Genomic DNA, 17,552 nt, shown 5'->3' with positions numbered 1-17,552 from the left:
ATCTTCAGCCTCTGTCGCGCTTAACGCTCTGCATTGGCTTCCAATGCAAAAGCGTATTTTGTTTAAAGTTTTGACGATTTCCTTTAAAGCCTTCCATCACCAAAGCCCAGCCTACTTACAAAAATACTTCAAACAATATCACCCTGTTCGTGAACTGAGATCCTCATCATCTAATTTGTTGACTGTTCCCGAATTCAGACTGACAACGAAAGGTGGAAAATCCCTACATGTAATCAGTACTAAAGCATGGAACAAACTTCCTCAATCCCTTCGTGCTATTAACACAGAAGTCAGTTTCAGAAAACAACTAAAAACATGGATTTATTCATTACCAGACAAAGTATGCCAAACCCTAATTTGATTCGTTTCCCTCTCTTGTACAGTCTAATTTTTCATCTGTTAGACTCTGAAAGTCCCAGCGCCAAGATACTCTTCGGAGTGATAGTGCGCTATACAAGAACCCATAACATGAACATGAACATGAGTTAAGCACATGAGTACTAGAAAGGAAGTTACAGATTTTGATTAATGTTTGATTAGAAGAACTACAGGTGGACTTCGCAATTCTGACTTGTCAAAGAAGAGATATTCAGGGCTTCAGGATAGATCTTCTCCTAGTACATGTGACTACTCGCACAAGTTTCATTTTTGGCGCCATTAATTTGTTTCTCAAGGTAGGCATTTTGGTTTTCTTAATGGCCTTGAAGTAGTTCCTCTTGTGCCTCTTGCATAGTCTTTTGCTTGTCTTATATGTTGGCATACACTATTACATTTAAAGTATTTAAGCTCACCTGGGTCCCTAACCAATCTGCAAACAAGAATCCAGAACAGAAGCTGCATCCCTCATTGAGAGACAGCCAGGTAACGGACTATAGCTTATCTCAGTCAGCTTGTGTGATACCCTTAATAGGCTCAGTTGCTGCTCGGTGTAACTCAGTGCTACTTTTCCCTTCTGTTTATAGTACTTCTATAAGGCAAGCCTATTAAAAAGATAGCATAGCTCTGTACATGGTCAAAGACCAGGATAAAATTCAACAAGTAATAGGAGACGAAGATGGACTGTGGATGGTTAATGCATTGTGATGTAGTGTTCTTTAAAGAGGTTAGTCTCCAGCTCTTTCTTAGGTTGGTGCAACATTGGGGCAGTTGTAATGGATACGGGGATGTTGTTCCTGTTTCCTGGGTACATAGACGAAAAGCCCTGCTGCCTTTTTTTAAATTTATTTATACATCCTAATCTGCATTCAGATGGATGTCCTGGCTGTGGGTGGGCCAAAAACCATCAGAGATGGTAAGCTTGTCTGCAAGATAACCGGGGGTTCCGGTCTTGATGGCTTTTGTAAATGATGCAACTGGTTTTGGAGATGATGCAGACCAGTAGGAGGAGCCAGTGGGGGTTTATCAGCTTTGTAATGGTATTTGTTCAGGCCCTGGCTAAGGTGTGTAGGATGGCCCTAATGAGTGCCACTATTCAGCCTTGGAGTCCACAGAGTATGGCATTACCACAATCCAGATGCAAGAGTGTGAGGGCTTGAACCGCAGTTCTAAAGTTGCTTTCGGCAAGCAACTAAACAGTTTGACTTTCTTTAGAAGAGAGAGTCTTTGGTTTTTGGCAGCGTGTTCCTTGAGGACGAGTTTGGTGTCCAGGGTGAATCAAAGTGTATTAGCATTCGGTGAAAGTTGGGCTTTAAAGTCATTCAGTTTCATGTCATTGAGCCAAGCTTGTACTGAATGTTGTTTGTGGATCTTGGAAAAAATAGGAATTCTGTCTTGGTTGGGTTGAGCTTCATTCATAAAACTTTATTTCAGCACAAATGCCATAAAGCACAGTTAAAATGCAATAGTATAAAATGGTTAAAATACAATTAAATAAAAGATAAAAAGAGAGTCATAATCCTCACACTATAGCAGCATTTCCAGACATCAGCCATCTTAGAGAACAGGACATAAAGTGCTTGTGGGAAGTACATTAGGTGGCTAGTTCCAATAAATGCATTTACTCAGCCAGCATATTTCTCTCCAATTGTCAGTGTGGTTAAAAGAAAAAGAAAAAACCAAATCATATACACTTATGTATCCTATTTACAGCTTGTTTAGGATGGCTCTGCTTGTATGCCACATGGAGAATAAATAGCGTGAGATTGAAAAAACCATGGGCATGCGTGTATCAAATTTTTAAATCCTGTACATGTTGCAACAATGTGTGGACCCCAAGTTCCTACAAAGCTGGATTATCCATCGTGATCTTGCCTTCTAATATACCCCTGGCATAAATATCACATGGAGATCGGTCTCTTTTACATTGGGGCACAGTTGGCACTCTGCATTTGTATGTCCCGCCCACTTTTTTTAAATGAGCACAGCGGTAGGACTTCATACATGAATTGCAGATAGAGCTTTTTTGCCAAAAGCTGCTGTGTGTCGTCTATGGTTCTAAAACATATATACATTTTATGTCCAGAAACTCAGCCGTCAGTCTCCTTAGTGAGGGTCTCCTCTCCAGCTAAGAGAGTTTATGATCTCTATAACTCTCTACCAAGGCTTTCCTGGAAGTCATTTGGGAGGTTTCTTCAGCATTTTGCCATCGACTGCCCCTGCCTAGGTCCTCACATGTTTTCTTAATGTACAATAGTCAGGGCAACTTTCCTGCACCTCGTAACCCTGTAACATCAGTCAGTTCTTCTCTATAAGAGACTAGTTCAGGGGTTGACCACAGGCGCCACCTGTATAATATAGGCCAAAGGGCAGCTTCTTCCTCAATGGATCTAATCCCTAGATCCATATGTTAAGGTGTTAAAGGTGTGCTAGGTGGCAGACCCATGAGTTGTCTGGCAAATGAGTTCTCAGTACGGGCTATCTGACCAGATGGCAGTGCCCCCAATGTTCTGCTCCATAGAGTGCAGCGGTCCTGGCCTGGGCCTTGTAAATTTCCACCTCCGGACTCACCAGTTTATCAGATCAGGTCCTATATAGTTTTAAAATGCCACCCGTGATCTGGGATAATTTTAGACCTATTTTGCTCATTTGTACTCCCTAGTCCATTCTTTCTGTCAATGTTATTCCCAGATAGTCAAAAATGAATACCTTCACTAGGAGACTACCATCCAGACAAGGGTTTGGGTGGGTGGAATTGCCTACATTGAAAGTTACCGGCCTAACCTCGGGAATACATTCAAAGTTTCTAGCGCCGAGACGCCTACGGGCAACTGTACGCGCTGTATAAATTTCAAAAATAAATAAATAAATAAATAAAGCCTTGTACTTGGTTTTTTACGCATTAATTTCTAGTCCCCGTTGTTTGCAGAAGGCGCTAAAGTTATTTAGGGTCCTCTGGATTTCCCATGTGGGATTTGGCTAACAGAAGCTTATCATCTGCAAACATGAGGGCAGGTATAATGCGTTTCACTAACTTGGGAGCGTCAATGTTTATCAGTGATTCAATCAGGTCATTAATGAAAAGGCTAAAAAGAGTTGGGGCAGGACACAGCCCTGCCGGACGCCTCTCTCGACAGGCAGGGGCGATGAAAGTTCACAATTTTTGCCAAATCTGATTCGAGCAAAGTTGCCCTCGTGTAGACCTTTTATCTGATGGCAAAGATAATCTGGGACACCCATATCTAATAGGGTTGCCCAGAGTTTGTTCCTTGGTACTAAGTCGAAGGCTGATTTAAGGTCTACAAAGATGAGATAGAGGCTGCCACCCTCTATACTTACAGTTTTCCAGTGAATAATCTGTAGCCTCAAACATCTGGTCAGTTATTCATATCCTTGCTCGAAACCCGGCTTGGAGGGGACTAAGGATGTTATGTTCCTCCATCCAGATGTGCAGGCGCTCCAAAAGGACCCGTGCAAAGATTTTTTTACTTACGTCTATCAAGCTAATCGGGTGATAGTTGGTAGGTAAGAGCGGGGAACCCTTTTTGTAGATTGGGATTATTTCGGCCCCTGCCCAGGTGGTTGGGATTGCCATACCCTGGAGGATTGCATTAAACAGGGATAATAAGTAAGGGGCCCATACAGTCGGCTCAGAGCGATAAAGATCTCCAGGGATCTTGTCCGGCCCGGCGGCTTTTGTTGGTTTAATCATGCCCAGGGCCTCGCGTACCTCTCTCAGTGTGATTTCTCCTGAGGCTCAGCCAGGAGTACATGCTTTTTTCTGCTATAGTGACTTGTTGCTATTTGCTGCTCTAATTGCGATACTTGCACACCTCGTTTAACATTTTAAAAAAATTACGCTGCTAAAAACTTTTTTAATGGTCATTTAATCTTTCTATCACCTCACCTTACCTAATTACTTGCAGCCCCGATCTCCGGCACTGGTTAGCCGGCATTGGGAATGCGAGTTCGCCATTTTGAGTAGGTCGGGAGGTTAGCAGGCTATGCTTTCTCGTCCCTGACTTCATTTAAGCACAGGATGCTGCAAGCGCGTTCTATGTGATTTCTCCTGAGGCTCAGCCGGGAGTGCATGCTATTTGCTGCTATAGTGACTTGCTGCTCTAATTGCGATACTTGCACACCTCGTTTAACATTTTTTTTAAAATGACGCTGCTAAAAACTTTTTTAATGGTCATTTAATCTTTCTATCAGCTAACCGTACCTAATTACTTGCGGCCCGATCTCCGGCATTTATTTAGCCGGCATTGGGAACGCGGGAACGCCATTTTGAGTAGGTCGGGAGGTTAGCAGGCTATGCTTTATCGTCCCTGAATTGATTTAAACACAGGATGCTGCGAGCGCACAGCGGGCGCGCCAAAGGCAAGCCCTTCTGCGCCCATCTGCGATCGTACCGCGCTCAGCGCCAGCCCCCATGCCCTCGGAGGCCCAGGTAACCGGCTTAAATTGTATTATGATGGTTCCTCATTAAAAGATCTTAACGTTAATTCTAAAAATCATGCATGCCTTTGCATTAATCCAATGATGCATCCCCAGGGGCCTCCTAATGTCTGTTCAGGGTGTGGGGTTACAATTCCAAAGTTACTGTACGATACCATAGAGAGGTCCAGATCTCATGCAGTAAAGACAGAGAGATACACTGTTTCGAATTTGGTCTTGATGAATGTTAGCTCATTGGTCAAACACAGCTTAGAATGTGCCTTATTCTTGGAAGCCGAAAACCTTAAGATAGCTTTTATTACAGAATCCTGGACGGATAATGCTTCCGGCCCAGACCTGGTCAAGGCGATGCCTCCGAATTTTTGTTTGTCATATTCTGAATAGGCCTAAGGGAAGAGGAGGTGGTCTAGCGGTTATTTATCATTCCTCCCTTATTTTGTCTTTTAGCCCTGGAGAGGTTGGCGGTTGCGAGGCATTAGACTTCTCCTTCCCCCTATCTCCCCACTATACTTTTCAAGGCTCACTTATCTACAGACCACCAGGCCCTAGAGGCCTGTTCATTGAGCAGGTGGGCAAACTCATTGAATCCGGTATCCTGGCTAGTTCCTATACCATTCTAGGCGATTTTAATTTCCATCTGGAAACCTCTTTAGATCCTGACTCAGCTAAACTACTAGATTTAATGAAATGCAGCAACCTAGAGCAATTGGTGATAGAGGCGACTCATCAGACAGGACACACTCTCGATGTGATTTTTTCTAATAATTCGCAGTTATTAGTCACCAAGATTACTGCACTTCCGTGGTCAGACCACAAAGCAGTGTTATTTAATATCTTTGTTCCAGAGCATCTTTCACAGAAGCAAGTTGCAAAAAAGAAGCTGGTGAAAAGAGCGTGGAATAAAGTAGTGGCTGGGGATCTGTGCGATACCCTCAATAAGACCATAGGCGTGCCCCCCCCTAACATAGAAAATTCAACACACTTCTTCTCTAGCAGGTTAGAAACAGCAGGGAATGTGCTTGCTCCTTACAAAATGTTCTACCCCACCAGACGGCTGCCATCCGCCCCATGGTATTCACAGGTACTCAGGGAACACAAATTGATATGTAAACATCTGGAGAGAAAGTGGAGAACAGACTATAGATACCGACAAAAAGAAGTATAAATGTGCTCTTGCCATTTATAAACAGCAGGTTCATCAGGCAAAACTTCTATTTTTCTCTATGAGGATTAATAGAGCCAAAAATTCAGCGAGGGAACTGTTTAATACAGTTACCAGCCTGGCCAATCCAGTGACGATCACAGCTATGCCTAGTCAGGTGTTATGTGAAAAACTGGCTAGATTCTTTTTTGAGAAAGTGGATGCTATTTTTTACACTTTCTCCAATGCTACAGCTAAGAATATGGCGAATCAAACTGTCGATCGACAGATATAGATGAAGGTGGTATTAGACAAATTTGTTCTACCGTCAGCTATAGAAACTGGTAAACTTCTCAGTCAGGTGAAATCTGGATCCCCCTCGGACCCTTGTCCGATTGCTTTATTAAAGCTAGCGGCTGTGCCAGTATCTCAAGTTCTGGCACCTATTTTCAATTTAATGTACTCAGGGATATTTCCCGTTAGACTGGAAAAAACATCTATTCTGCCCCTCCTGAAGAAACCTAATCTTGATACAAAAGACACAAACAATTATAGACCTCTATCTAGACTTACGGTACCTGCTAAAATTATTGAGAACAATTTAAATATGCGTCTTAGCCAATTTCTGGAGTCCACTCAAGCCCTGGACCAAACACAATATGGTTTTCGAGGGGGCCACAGTACTTAAGCTGCCCTTTTGAAATCTACAGAAGAGATAAGGACTATTCTAGATCTTGGTGGTAAGGCGGCCCTGATCCTGTTAGATCTCTCTGCAGCATTCAATACGGTCAATCACGTTTTGTTGATGGACCGGCTGCAGGAGATCGGGGTACGGGGCTCCGCTTGGAGACTCTTAAGATCATTTTTGTCTAACCAGACTCAGCAGGTAGCATTGGGGGAATTTGTATCTAAACCTTTTTCATTACCATGTGGTGTCCCTCAGGGGTTCTCACTCAGTCCGACACTATTTAATATTTATGTGTCCTCCCTCACACCCCTTATTCAGTCCTTTGGGTTTAGTCTGACCAGTTATGCAGATGATACCCAAATAGTGGTGTCTCTTCTTCCAGCTCAATTAAAAAGTATGGCAGTCCGTTTTAAAGATTGTATGAATGCAGTGGGGACATGGATGGCCCAAAACTGCCTTAAGTTAAACTCCAGTAAGACAGAGGTGGTATGTTTTGGGAATGATCCCAATTTCTGGACTCCAGAATGGTGGCTTAATTTCAAAGACCAGGTTAATTCAGTGGCTTCTGGCATGTCTTTCGCCTTTAGGTCCTGCAAAGAAATTCTGCCTTTGCTGCCGACCGAATGTCGTAAAACAGTGATCACAGCTCTCACTATGTCGAGGCTGGATTACTGTAACAGTTTGTACTTCAATATTCAGGAATGTTCATTGCAGAAGTTGCAACTCCTACAGAACGCAGCTGCTAGACTGCTGCTGGGCATTCCTAAATATGCTCCAATAGCGGAAGAGATTCGAAGACTACACTGGCTGCCTCTCAGGAAGCGTAGTATGTTCAAGGCAATGTGTCTGGTCCATAAGGCTCTTTAAGGAGTAGGGTCGGCCTATTTAAAAGAACGACGTTATTGGTACATGCCAAGTACATTACTACGTTCATCTGATGCTAAACTGGTTTATGTGCCATTTGTTAGAAAGGCCACTTGCGGTGGAAAAAGCTTTGTGGCAAATGCAGCCAAAGCATGGAACAAGCTTCCCCATAGGCTTAGAGGTATACCGAGACACTTTACCTTTCGAAAGGCTTTAAAAACTTGGCTGTTTACTGAATAGTTTGCTAAGTAGCATGACACCGGCTGGACCCTTTGAAAGATCTCACATAGCGCCAGGACACCCATGGGTAACAGTGCGCTCAATAAATGCTATAAATAAATAAATCGGTGGACTTTCTACGAATGTCATGCACGGGGACGGTGGGGTCTATTAGCTAACCCTTCCCCGACTACAGCCCTTGAGTAAGAGCTTTAAAGTGGGCCTTCTACATCTCTTCACTGATTTTGGATTCTATGGCTGATTTACCATCCTTGGACCCTGAGTTGATGATGTTCCAAAAAGGCCTCAGATCGTGATTTAGTAGGGCACTTCTGAGCTCGGCCCATTTTTGCGATTCCCAACTTTTTTAGGCCTTGGCAATGTTATTCTTATATTTTACCCTTGCAACTTTGATCACTGGCCTATCATTACTTTTGATGGCAGTGATAAGGACCTGTTTAGCCGTACAACAATCAGAGTTAAACCACGGGTGTTGGGACTTTTTGGTCACCCTAGGTTTTTTATTTTGATAAAAGAAAGCGGCCATAGCAGTGAACACCTCTTGGTGGTTTTTAAAAATTATTGAATTGTAATTAGGAATGCCCTTTGTCTCTATAGCTTCATATGCAGCCTTAAGGTATGGAAGGATATGTTGGTAAAGGATGGCCAGTTTTTCTACTGACTGAGAGAGTTCGCCCCAGCGCACTGTTCTCCCTCGTTATGCTGGGTTAAACATGTATCTGCGGGTGTCTGGTTATCAAGAGATTTTTTAGCCTGGGGTGTTGATAATGTTAAAATGAGGGCATTATGGTCGCTGTCTATACTGGGGCTTATTTTAAAATCTAGCACTCTGTACCATGATTTTGTGTCTACCATGATGTAGTCAATAATAGAGGTATGCCCCTGTCTATTAAAGGTGTGGTTCCCAGGCGTATCCGATGGAGTGCGACCATTACAAGCTCTCATTGAGAAGCTTAATGTGAGAGTACTTAACAGTAGTGTTAGTGGGGTCCATGCCCTTGTGTGGGGTATTTTGGGCTCTGGAATGGACCAGTAGCTATCCTCTTCACAGAGAGTGCCCGTGTCTAGCCTATTCAGCGGTTCATATTGGCAATTGAAATCTCCACCGATGATTACGCCAAAGTTTTCAGGCATGGTTGCGAGGCAAGTAGTTAGTTGTTCTAGTGTAGTGGACTACCCTTCCCTTGGGTAGTGGTCGAGAATATACATTGATTAGTGCCATGTCAAGACCATTATGAAAGGTAAGGATTACACAGAGAATATCACGAGCGAATCTTTCCAGCTGTTTTGCCTCGCAACCCATATGAGCTGCGACCCAGGTACACAAACCTCCAGAGGGTCTGCCCTTCCGTCCGTGGGTAGCAGGGATGTTAAACGATGCATAGCCCATTCTATGTGAGTCGCCTTTGGCCCATGTTTCTTGGAATATACATATTTCATGCTGCTCTATAAAGCAACCGCGATGCGGACAGTCCAGTTTGGAGGGTAGTCCAGCTACGATCCAGGCAAGAATTTGGAGGATAGCAGGGCCTATTTTGTCTATTGAGGAGGGGGGAATTGTGGTGTCTTTGTCTTGACTGCCCAATGGGAGTTGACAATGCTCCTTCCGATGTACTGTATCAGTACTATTGGCTAGGTCGTGGGTGCCTTTCGGGAAGTGTAAAGAGGTAGCTATGTCCCTCTGAGCTGCGATCGAGGCCTGCGTTTCCTGATGGCAGGGATCAAGCACCTCTATGTAAAGATTGAAGATGACAGGAAACACTGTGGAACACTGTGGACTCCACAGGCGATAGAGATATTTTGTGACTTGGAGGTGCCCATGTGAACAAACTTGTTGGTTGGAAAGGTAGGAGGGGAACCAGTGAAGGACATTTCCAAAGAATCCAATTCAAGAATCAAGGGTGTGTATGAGGTTGGCACGGTTGACTGTGTTGAAGGAGGCTTAAAGGTCCAGCCTTATCAGGAGGCGGGTCATCTTCATCTGTGGTCAAGACAGCATTATCTGCAATGTATATGGTAGTACTTTCTGTGCTGAAGCCTGATCTCAAGCCAGTCAACTGCCAAGAGATGGTTAGCATTGATGTGATCTTGGCTGTGAGCAGCCATAGACTGATTTTTCAATGAATGATAGGCAAATGATGGGCCGGGAGTTGGACAGGTCTTGTGTAGGTTTCTTTGGGAGTAGAAGGATCTTGCCTATCTTGAGAGCATCTAGAATGATACTTTGAGTGAGGGTAAGAGAGCGTCCCCAGAGAGGATTGATGAAGGTCAATAGCAAGATGACATCTGCTCAACCAGTGACTTTGAAGTAGTTGAGTGTTTCATCATGATCTGGAAGAGATAGGGCTTTGATGGCTGACCTTTGCGGATGCTACAGGAACGGATAGCTGGCTTAGTGTTGTTGCAAAATGTCTTGCGAGATGCAGACTTTCAGTGGTGTCTGCATATGAGTGAAGGATGAGGTTATGGGGAGCACTTGAGCTATGGAAATAACATTTTCAGAAAAAGTATTAAATAGAAATATACTAACAAAAAGGCATTTTACCCAAGTAACTGCATCCTTAAACTTGTTCATAATAATGAAACATGCAATATTGATTTTTACCCTATAACACCAATACTCTCTTCATCAGCTTGTTCATTGCTTCCCTAACAGTGTGAACATTTGATACCTGAAATCTTTGACAAACATAAGAGGGGTGTCGCTCTAAGATTTATATAGCACATCACAAACATTGAAGCGCCTCTGTGCTTCCATTCTAAAAAGAACGATTCCCCTTTTCTGTTTAAAAGATGTCTTATATAGTGCTTAATACTGGTGGTTACACTGCTTCTAGCACTCGTTTCAGGATTGAGGAGGGGGACATTAAATAATTTCCTAGGATCAGTCAGTTTCAGTCCGGTTGGAAGTTCGTTACCTATGCACTGCTGTGTACGGCAACTCTAGACGAGCTATCTTATTTTCAGTCTATTAGTGATGTGAATATATCTCCTTCTGCAAACTGAATATCAAAACTTCTAATAAATGCAAGATTTTCTGGTAATGAATGGATGTAAGAGTTTTATTTTATAGTAAACGAATTGCTAAACTAAAATTCCTATGATCGACAGGCAGATAAAACACATTTGAATAAAAAATCCATAGTTAACACATCTTTATTTACTTAGAAAAGTAAAGGAGTTGACATGTGTGAGCAGATGAAAAATGCACAATTTTGGTTACCTTTACACCAAATGTGCTAGCCAGTCAGTGAATGAGGAGTACCCCTTATTTACAGGTAAGCAACCTGCTGTTTCTACATCAGTCTGTTCACACTGCTGGAGCTTACATATGATTTGGACGCACAAGAGGCGGTCATATTGAGGACATCTTCACAATATCATTTGTTATTTTGTCAAGTGTGTGTGTCCAATGCTGGTCTTGTAGTAAAATGTTAGAGATTACAATTTCAACTTTTTGCATTGGTCAGTTAAAGGGAGTTTCTCTTAAATGGGTAATGGTGACATGTGTCACCCCTATAGTAATGTATAAGAAGCCGCGATTATCTATTTTTGAATCTGTATGTGGTGAATGCTTTGATTTTTGTTTTTCAGATAGTTCTGCCCTTCCCTCTCCCAATCCTCATGCATTTCAGATCAATTTCAACAGCTTGTACACTGCACTTTATGAACAGCAGAAGTCGGATCAAGCCACCCTCCTGCTGTACACATTACTACATCAGAATAGTAACGTCAGGACGTACATGCTGGCACGCACAGATATGGAAAATCTGGTAAGCATAAGACAGAAATTGAGAATTCGCTGTGTTCATTGCAGAATTGAGATGAATTGTTACTCGATAAAGTTTGGAACATTTTAGCTTGCACCTTACATGTAGGCTACTGTATGCTTTGGAGAACCCATCTTAGGTTTCTTTTATTTTCAACCTATTAGGCTGGCTACAGCTCAAAGCGAAGGGGAGTAATGTGAAGGTACTTCTGAGGGTGTGCCCCATATAACCGTAGTGGCAGTCGGAGATAGCTGCTACCTCTTGTTTCTCAGGTGATAGCCTTGGCATTGCCCTTGTTACCCCTGCTTTCACGAAGGAAGGAACAGAAGAGAAGCAAAGTGTTAAGAGCTGCAGCTTGTCCATCTCCTCGCTGCCAACAGCAAATTGTAGGTTGTTGGAGGACAAACTGTGCGACAATTGGACAATCTTGTGATATTGTCAATGGGGCGCATAATGTCACATCTGCTACTCCTTGCGATTTATCAATTGACTTCAATATTAACATTGAACACAACTGGAAAAAAAATCCATAATATTGACCAGACAAACCTAGCCACCAAATTTTAGACCCTTCACTTATGGTTGCTTGCTTATCCCTATGCAAGGATTTTTTTATTTCTAGAGTTTGTTTTAAAAAATCGGTGTTAGATTCTTCAGTCACATATACATTTTTGTCTTGCTGTACTATCATAAATGTTTATTGGTGCAACCTCCGCATCCTTATTCTATTTCACCCTCAAAATATGATTAACATCTGCAGATTTCTTTTAGTAGCTAAAGTATTCAATATCTTGTATTTTCAAACAGACTAAAATAAATACTAGAACACGAGGCAAGTAAATGTTATTCTGAATGTCCTGAGTATGACTATACCAAATACAGGATTTGTGGTGTGCACAATGAGTAAAGTAATATTAGCGCATACCAGTGCCTATTGGCAGGCATCAAACCCAGGCCTACAAAGGAAGGAAATGTGTATATTTTCTAAACCTATACAACCGAAGGATTCGAGTGGTGAAAGGCAAACCACCCTCACCTGGCCTGATTGGCTGGTTAGCAGAGCACGTGATACGTTGCTATTGGTTTTCATTGGATATATGATGTTACCACGCGCGCGTTACAACGACCTACCATTACAACGCGGTTGTAACAACGCAAGTCGTTACAACGACTTGCGTTGGGGGGGCGCAAATTTAAAACATTTAATTTACTATTCCAACACCAGTCCCCGTGGATAGTAGGGAAGGTGTTGGGATAGTAAATTAAATGATTTACTATCCTCGAGCGCCCCCCAGCGCAATTCGTTGTAACAACTTTCGGTGTTACAACCGCGTGGTAATGGTAGGTCGTGGTAACGCGCGCGTTGTAAGCGTTGCATACCGTTTTCATTTCTCATTGAATTATAAAATTGACTTCTTCACACAGAAGGGTTTCAGTAGGGAAAGTGACACCACATTTTATTCTCCTAAGTGCACACATAGATTTTGAATAAATTTGTGGACCATAATGCTCCTCCGAAGTACCTCTCATTTTCTCACAGATCTCACTCCTGTGCTATAGGGAATCATTCCACAACCACATATTTTCAAAGTTCAGACATCCTAAGGATTCTGTAGCTGGTTGACCAGCCGTCCAGTTCAGCGAAGCTACAAGTGTCTTAAAACATGCTGTCACGTCACATTACAAGGCTCCAGTCACAAAATGAACCATTATAAAAAGCAATAGAGAACGTAGAATACATGGATCATGGCCTGTCTGTTTGCGAAATGTTTTTTTTTCTCTCCTTCCAATTGTAATGTCTATGTTTTCTGCCTACCTTATTATGTAACGTTTTGCTTGCATCTATGTACAATTTTGTTTAGTTCAGCGTGCTAGCGTCCCTTAACCTCTCTTTAACTCACCTTACTTTGTTTCCTCCCCCCTCTACTTTGAAGCGCTCTGATACCCTTAGGGGTCTTGTTCGTGCTATACTAAACTTTATATAAATAAATAAATACTTTGGAATGTCCTCTATAATTGCTATTCTACAGACAGCCGATTTCAGTGTAGACTTTCTTTTTACGGGGTGCTATTTACAAGGCGTAAGTTAACTTGTTCTGCCATTAACCTTATAAGACATCCATAATGTAGTGTTTCAGTTTTCGCGTCACTTGTAATTAACCATATTTTACTTATTTCCAGTGTATATCTTTATATCTGTATCTTGTGGGGGTGTGCGAACTCTGGCGCGTAATCCTAGGGTTCACTAAACTATCACACGCACTGACACCTCTGTGATTTGGGATATCTCAGAAGGTTCAATATATGAATTTGAGCCAATGTTTTTCTGTGACACCTGAATCATCCTGCGATTAGAATATTTTTATAAAAAAGTAGCCAGTTAAAAAAAAATCACCATCTGCCATGGACAATTAAAATGTCAGAAATGCTCCATTCTGCCATGAGCGCATAAAAATGACAAATCCAACACTAGAAAAAGGTGAATAGTTTAAGATAATAGAAAATGAGATCACCACGCAGACAGTCAGATTGACGTAATATACTGTAGCTTATACCCTGTAGTGAAGGCACCCATCTCACTTTTCAAAACAATAGATTATATTCTCAGAAAGGCAACTATAATATATGCCTATATTGAAAGGTTTATTAAAATATACGCATTTAGCTAAAATAATATTTCAGTGTTGAAAATGAAGTTTAGTAAAAACATTGCATTGTTTCCCTGGTTGCATTCTGATCCCGGAGAGTATTTAAAGCGTACACACAATGCTGGCATTGTTGGTTTCCCCGACAGTAGACCTTGCTTGTTGCCCATCTCTTTCATTCGCTCCATTGCTCGCTGAATCTACTCGCTCATTGATGCCTGTGCAATGTATCACGATCAGAATACAAGCAAACTTTCCTACATGAGCCACTGGCTGGTCTACCTGTCGAGCCGCCCTGTGTAACAGGGCAAAGACATCCTGATCTGCATCAGTGGTGTTCTTGAAGTCCTCACACCATAGGGAATGTCTGAAGAATCAGAACTTCTATTGATGCTCATATATTAAAAATCATACATATCAGATCTGCCAAATCGGGTACTGGTTTATTAGTTGGCATCATGTCATGTGTAGCATCATGAATCCAGAAACTGAGATAGCACTTTCCTGATCATCAAAGGTTTATAAAGCTTTAAACACGATTTAGAATTAATTGTCACCTCAGCAATGGAATGGGTTGAGAAAAGTCATATTTGCTTAGTCCCTTGTTTTTAAGAAACATATTATGGCCCTGAGAAAAGGGAGTGGCTTCACCTGCAGCATCCCAGTGTCCTTAAAAGTCATCTAATCGCTTACTGGCCCTGAAAATGACTCTGGAATTGGACAGTCCGTGTGGGTAGAAACAGTTGTCAACATGCTCCGCACCATCCTGTTCCATGTTACTAGGTATGCACACTTTAACCTCTTGCATAGCATTCCAGCTTCTTTCAACAAATCCCTATCCACACTCTGAAGTCCCATCTGCCAAACCCACCATTAGGTGCACATGAACTAAGTTACTGAAGAGGCAGATACATTGCAACAACGCAAACTTAAGGTCAGTTGGTAGTGGTCTGCTCTAAAGACCACCAAGCCGACTTACCAGGCAAAGCATCTCTTAGTTTCTTTTTATTTCAGTCCTGTCTTTTGTGTTCATGTTCAACACACAGGAAATATCAAGCAAAATTATCTATCTACCAACACCAAGCAGGAGCATGTCAATCCTTCTATGACGAGTGTTGAGGAGACAAACTCCTGCATAGTGTAGACTGTCCTTCATTCATGGTTTTCAATCTTTCTATATAAAACAAAGCATGTTATGTCTTTTACCTATAACATAACATAAACTGTTTCCTGTAAATTTGGGATAACGCTCACTGTTGTATCCCTGTATTGTAGCACTCTCTTTACAGGCTTGTTTGGGGGCAGTAGTTTTATCAAAATGATTCAAGAGCTGAGCAAATGTTCAGCAGGGGTTTAGTCTCTGGTTGTGCTTTGAGAGTTCTGAAATAAATTTGATGAAGGAGCATTGATTCTGAAAAAGTGGCACATAGAAACCTTTATGTATCCCACTCGGAGTTAAACACATAAAAGTTGATTGGCGGATGCTAGTACTAAGTGCTAACACTGGCATTCGCTCGAGGTAGTTTTCCAACCGACCGCCCTTTTATATGCAAATTAAGCTTAGTTCTGCTCCAGTGGGAACAGTTCATCCCAAACTGCCAAGCCAGGTCTGAACCAGAACACAAGCAACCCAGGATTGGTTTCATCCTGATAAGGGCTCTGCAGTCCAGTGTAGCTTGGCTCCAGTAACAAAGTGAGCAAAGGACCCGTGTCTGGTATACCCTGCTACCCCGATGATTGCCAGTGGTTAGATATTATTGCTAGCACCCTCCTATCACCTTTTGTGTGTTTGATATAACACCCTAGGTGGCCACGGGTAGGCAAGAAAGCAGGCATCCCATCCATCTAGCATAGTCAAAGTGTCATCAACTACCTAAACGGTAGCTATTTTGAAGCGTCACAAGAGGAAACAGCCAAACTGATATTAATTTAAAGATTATATAGGAAGCTATGTTAATGTAGTTTGCCTAGTGCACATTTTTCAGTACTCCAATAAAGCAAGACAAATAAGTAATGAATTATTATTAATAAAACAGGTACCACAAATGGTAAATGTTTTCAATAAGTAGAGAACTTTATGTGCTTTATTAGATGAGTAAAAAGAAATCTGTTGATTAGAGCCCTTGGTAATTGGAAGTCAAAGAAAACAGATTGAAATAGAATTATTTTTTTTGTAAAAATGAGGTGGTGTGGGAGCCGCTATAGTTACTACATTCCAATTGATATGTTAAAGAATAGGATGCAAAACTAACTTTACTTTGAAATTAAGTTTAGGTCAAAATGCTGATGCATCTGTCCTACCTTCTGTCATATCTTGGACCTTTATTTGTATGTATGCTTTGAAAGCACTGTGCCTACAAAGTTCCTGAGTGAATTATCCATTGCCCATAAAAACTGAATATTCCAAAGAGAAGGCAGGTTTTTGCTATTTGTTTTGTTCTTCTGCAGCAAAGTAACCTGAAGTCTTTGAGGTGTTGCGTAAGGTTGATTCACCTGTTAACTAGAGAGCAACCTTGAGTATACGGCTTATTCGGTTTTAACCCTTTTCTAAAAGTTGCGTATTGCTGCCCGTACCCCAGTCTGCTGAATATTATTATTATTATTATTATTATTATTATTAAATTAGTTTTGTAACGTGCGCAGCTATCCAAACAGGGTTTCCCGGCTCCTAGCACACAAATTGCTAGAAAAGGAGCAGTCAAGAACCATTTGCTACTAAAAGAGCCTTGTTTTAAGATTTCTTTGAAAGCTGAGATACACCTTCTGAAGTCCAATAAGGGCAAAACAGTAATTAGGTGTGGATGAGAAAGGCACAGACATACCACGTGCAGAGCACTACAGAAGACTTCTTGAGCGTTGTCTGCTTCCTATCCTATGTAGGAAATCTGCTCGATATTTCTGGCTCGTAGCTCATTCGTAGATAATATTTTCAACTTCTGGTCTGCAACAAAGTGCTATCCAAAGTCAGCTTTATTCATATATATCCATGATATGTTTGCTATTAGATATACAATCTACACCTATATTGGTCAAGCTGTATTTATTCATTTAGTTTGTTCCATTGTTTTTAGACCATCTCTATTGAGTTTGACCCTTCAAGAGAAGTGGATGAAATGTTGTACTAGTGTCATGGGCAAAAATATGTTTTCGAAAACAGTGGTACCCTGATGTGACTAAAGGTTTTACTCATTGAGCAAGACTCTCCCTTCTAAAGAGAACCTAGCCCTTTTTAGTGATTGTGTTGATGTATTTGAGGTGTTTGTTAAAACTTTATTCAGAGCCTTGCATATCTGGGCTCTTCAAACCATGGACAGAAAAATTGCAATGACGGTTTAGAATTGTACAATCGCATATCTATATAATAGTAATAG

General features: G+C 41.7%; 1 protein-coding gene across 2 annotated transcripts in view; it reads left to right on the top strand.

Moving 5' to 3' along the window:
* The window catches only part of DYM (dymeclin), a 1,096,728-nt gene that overhangs the window by 570,161 nt on the left and 509,015 nt on the right, over window positions 1–17,552 (top strand). For both annotated transcript variants that reach the window (XM_086960369.1, XM_086960370.1), the window contains exon 10: window positions 11,361–11,539. In XM_086960369.1, the coding sequence (XP_086816495.1) occupies window positions 11,361–11,539 (179 nt within the window). The remainder of the gene's footprint in view (window positions 1–11,360; window positions 11,540–17,552) is intronic.

Source organism: Lissotriton vulgaris, chromosome 3_1, assembly GCF_964263255.1.
Source record: "Lissotriton vulgaris chromosome 3_1, aLisVul1.2, whole genome shotgun sequence".
Classification (NCBI taxonomy): Eukaryota; Metazoa; Chordata; class Amphibia; order Caudata; family Salamandridae; genus Lissotriton; species Lissotriton vulgaris.
Note: the sequence above shows the minus strand (reverse complement) of the source record. Positions and strands in the feature narration are given on the sequence as shown.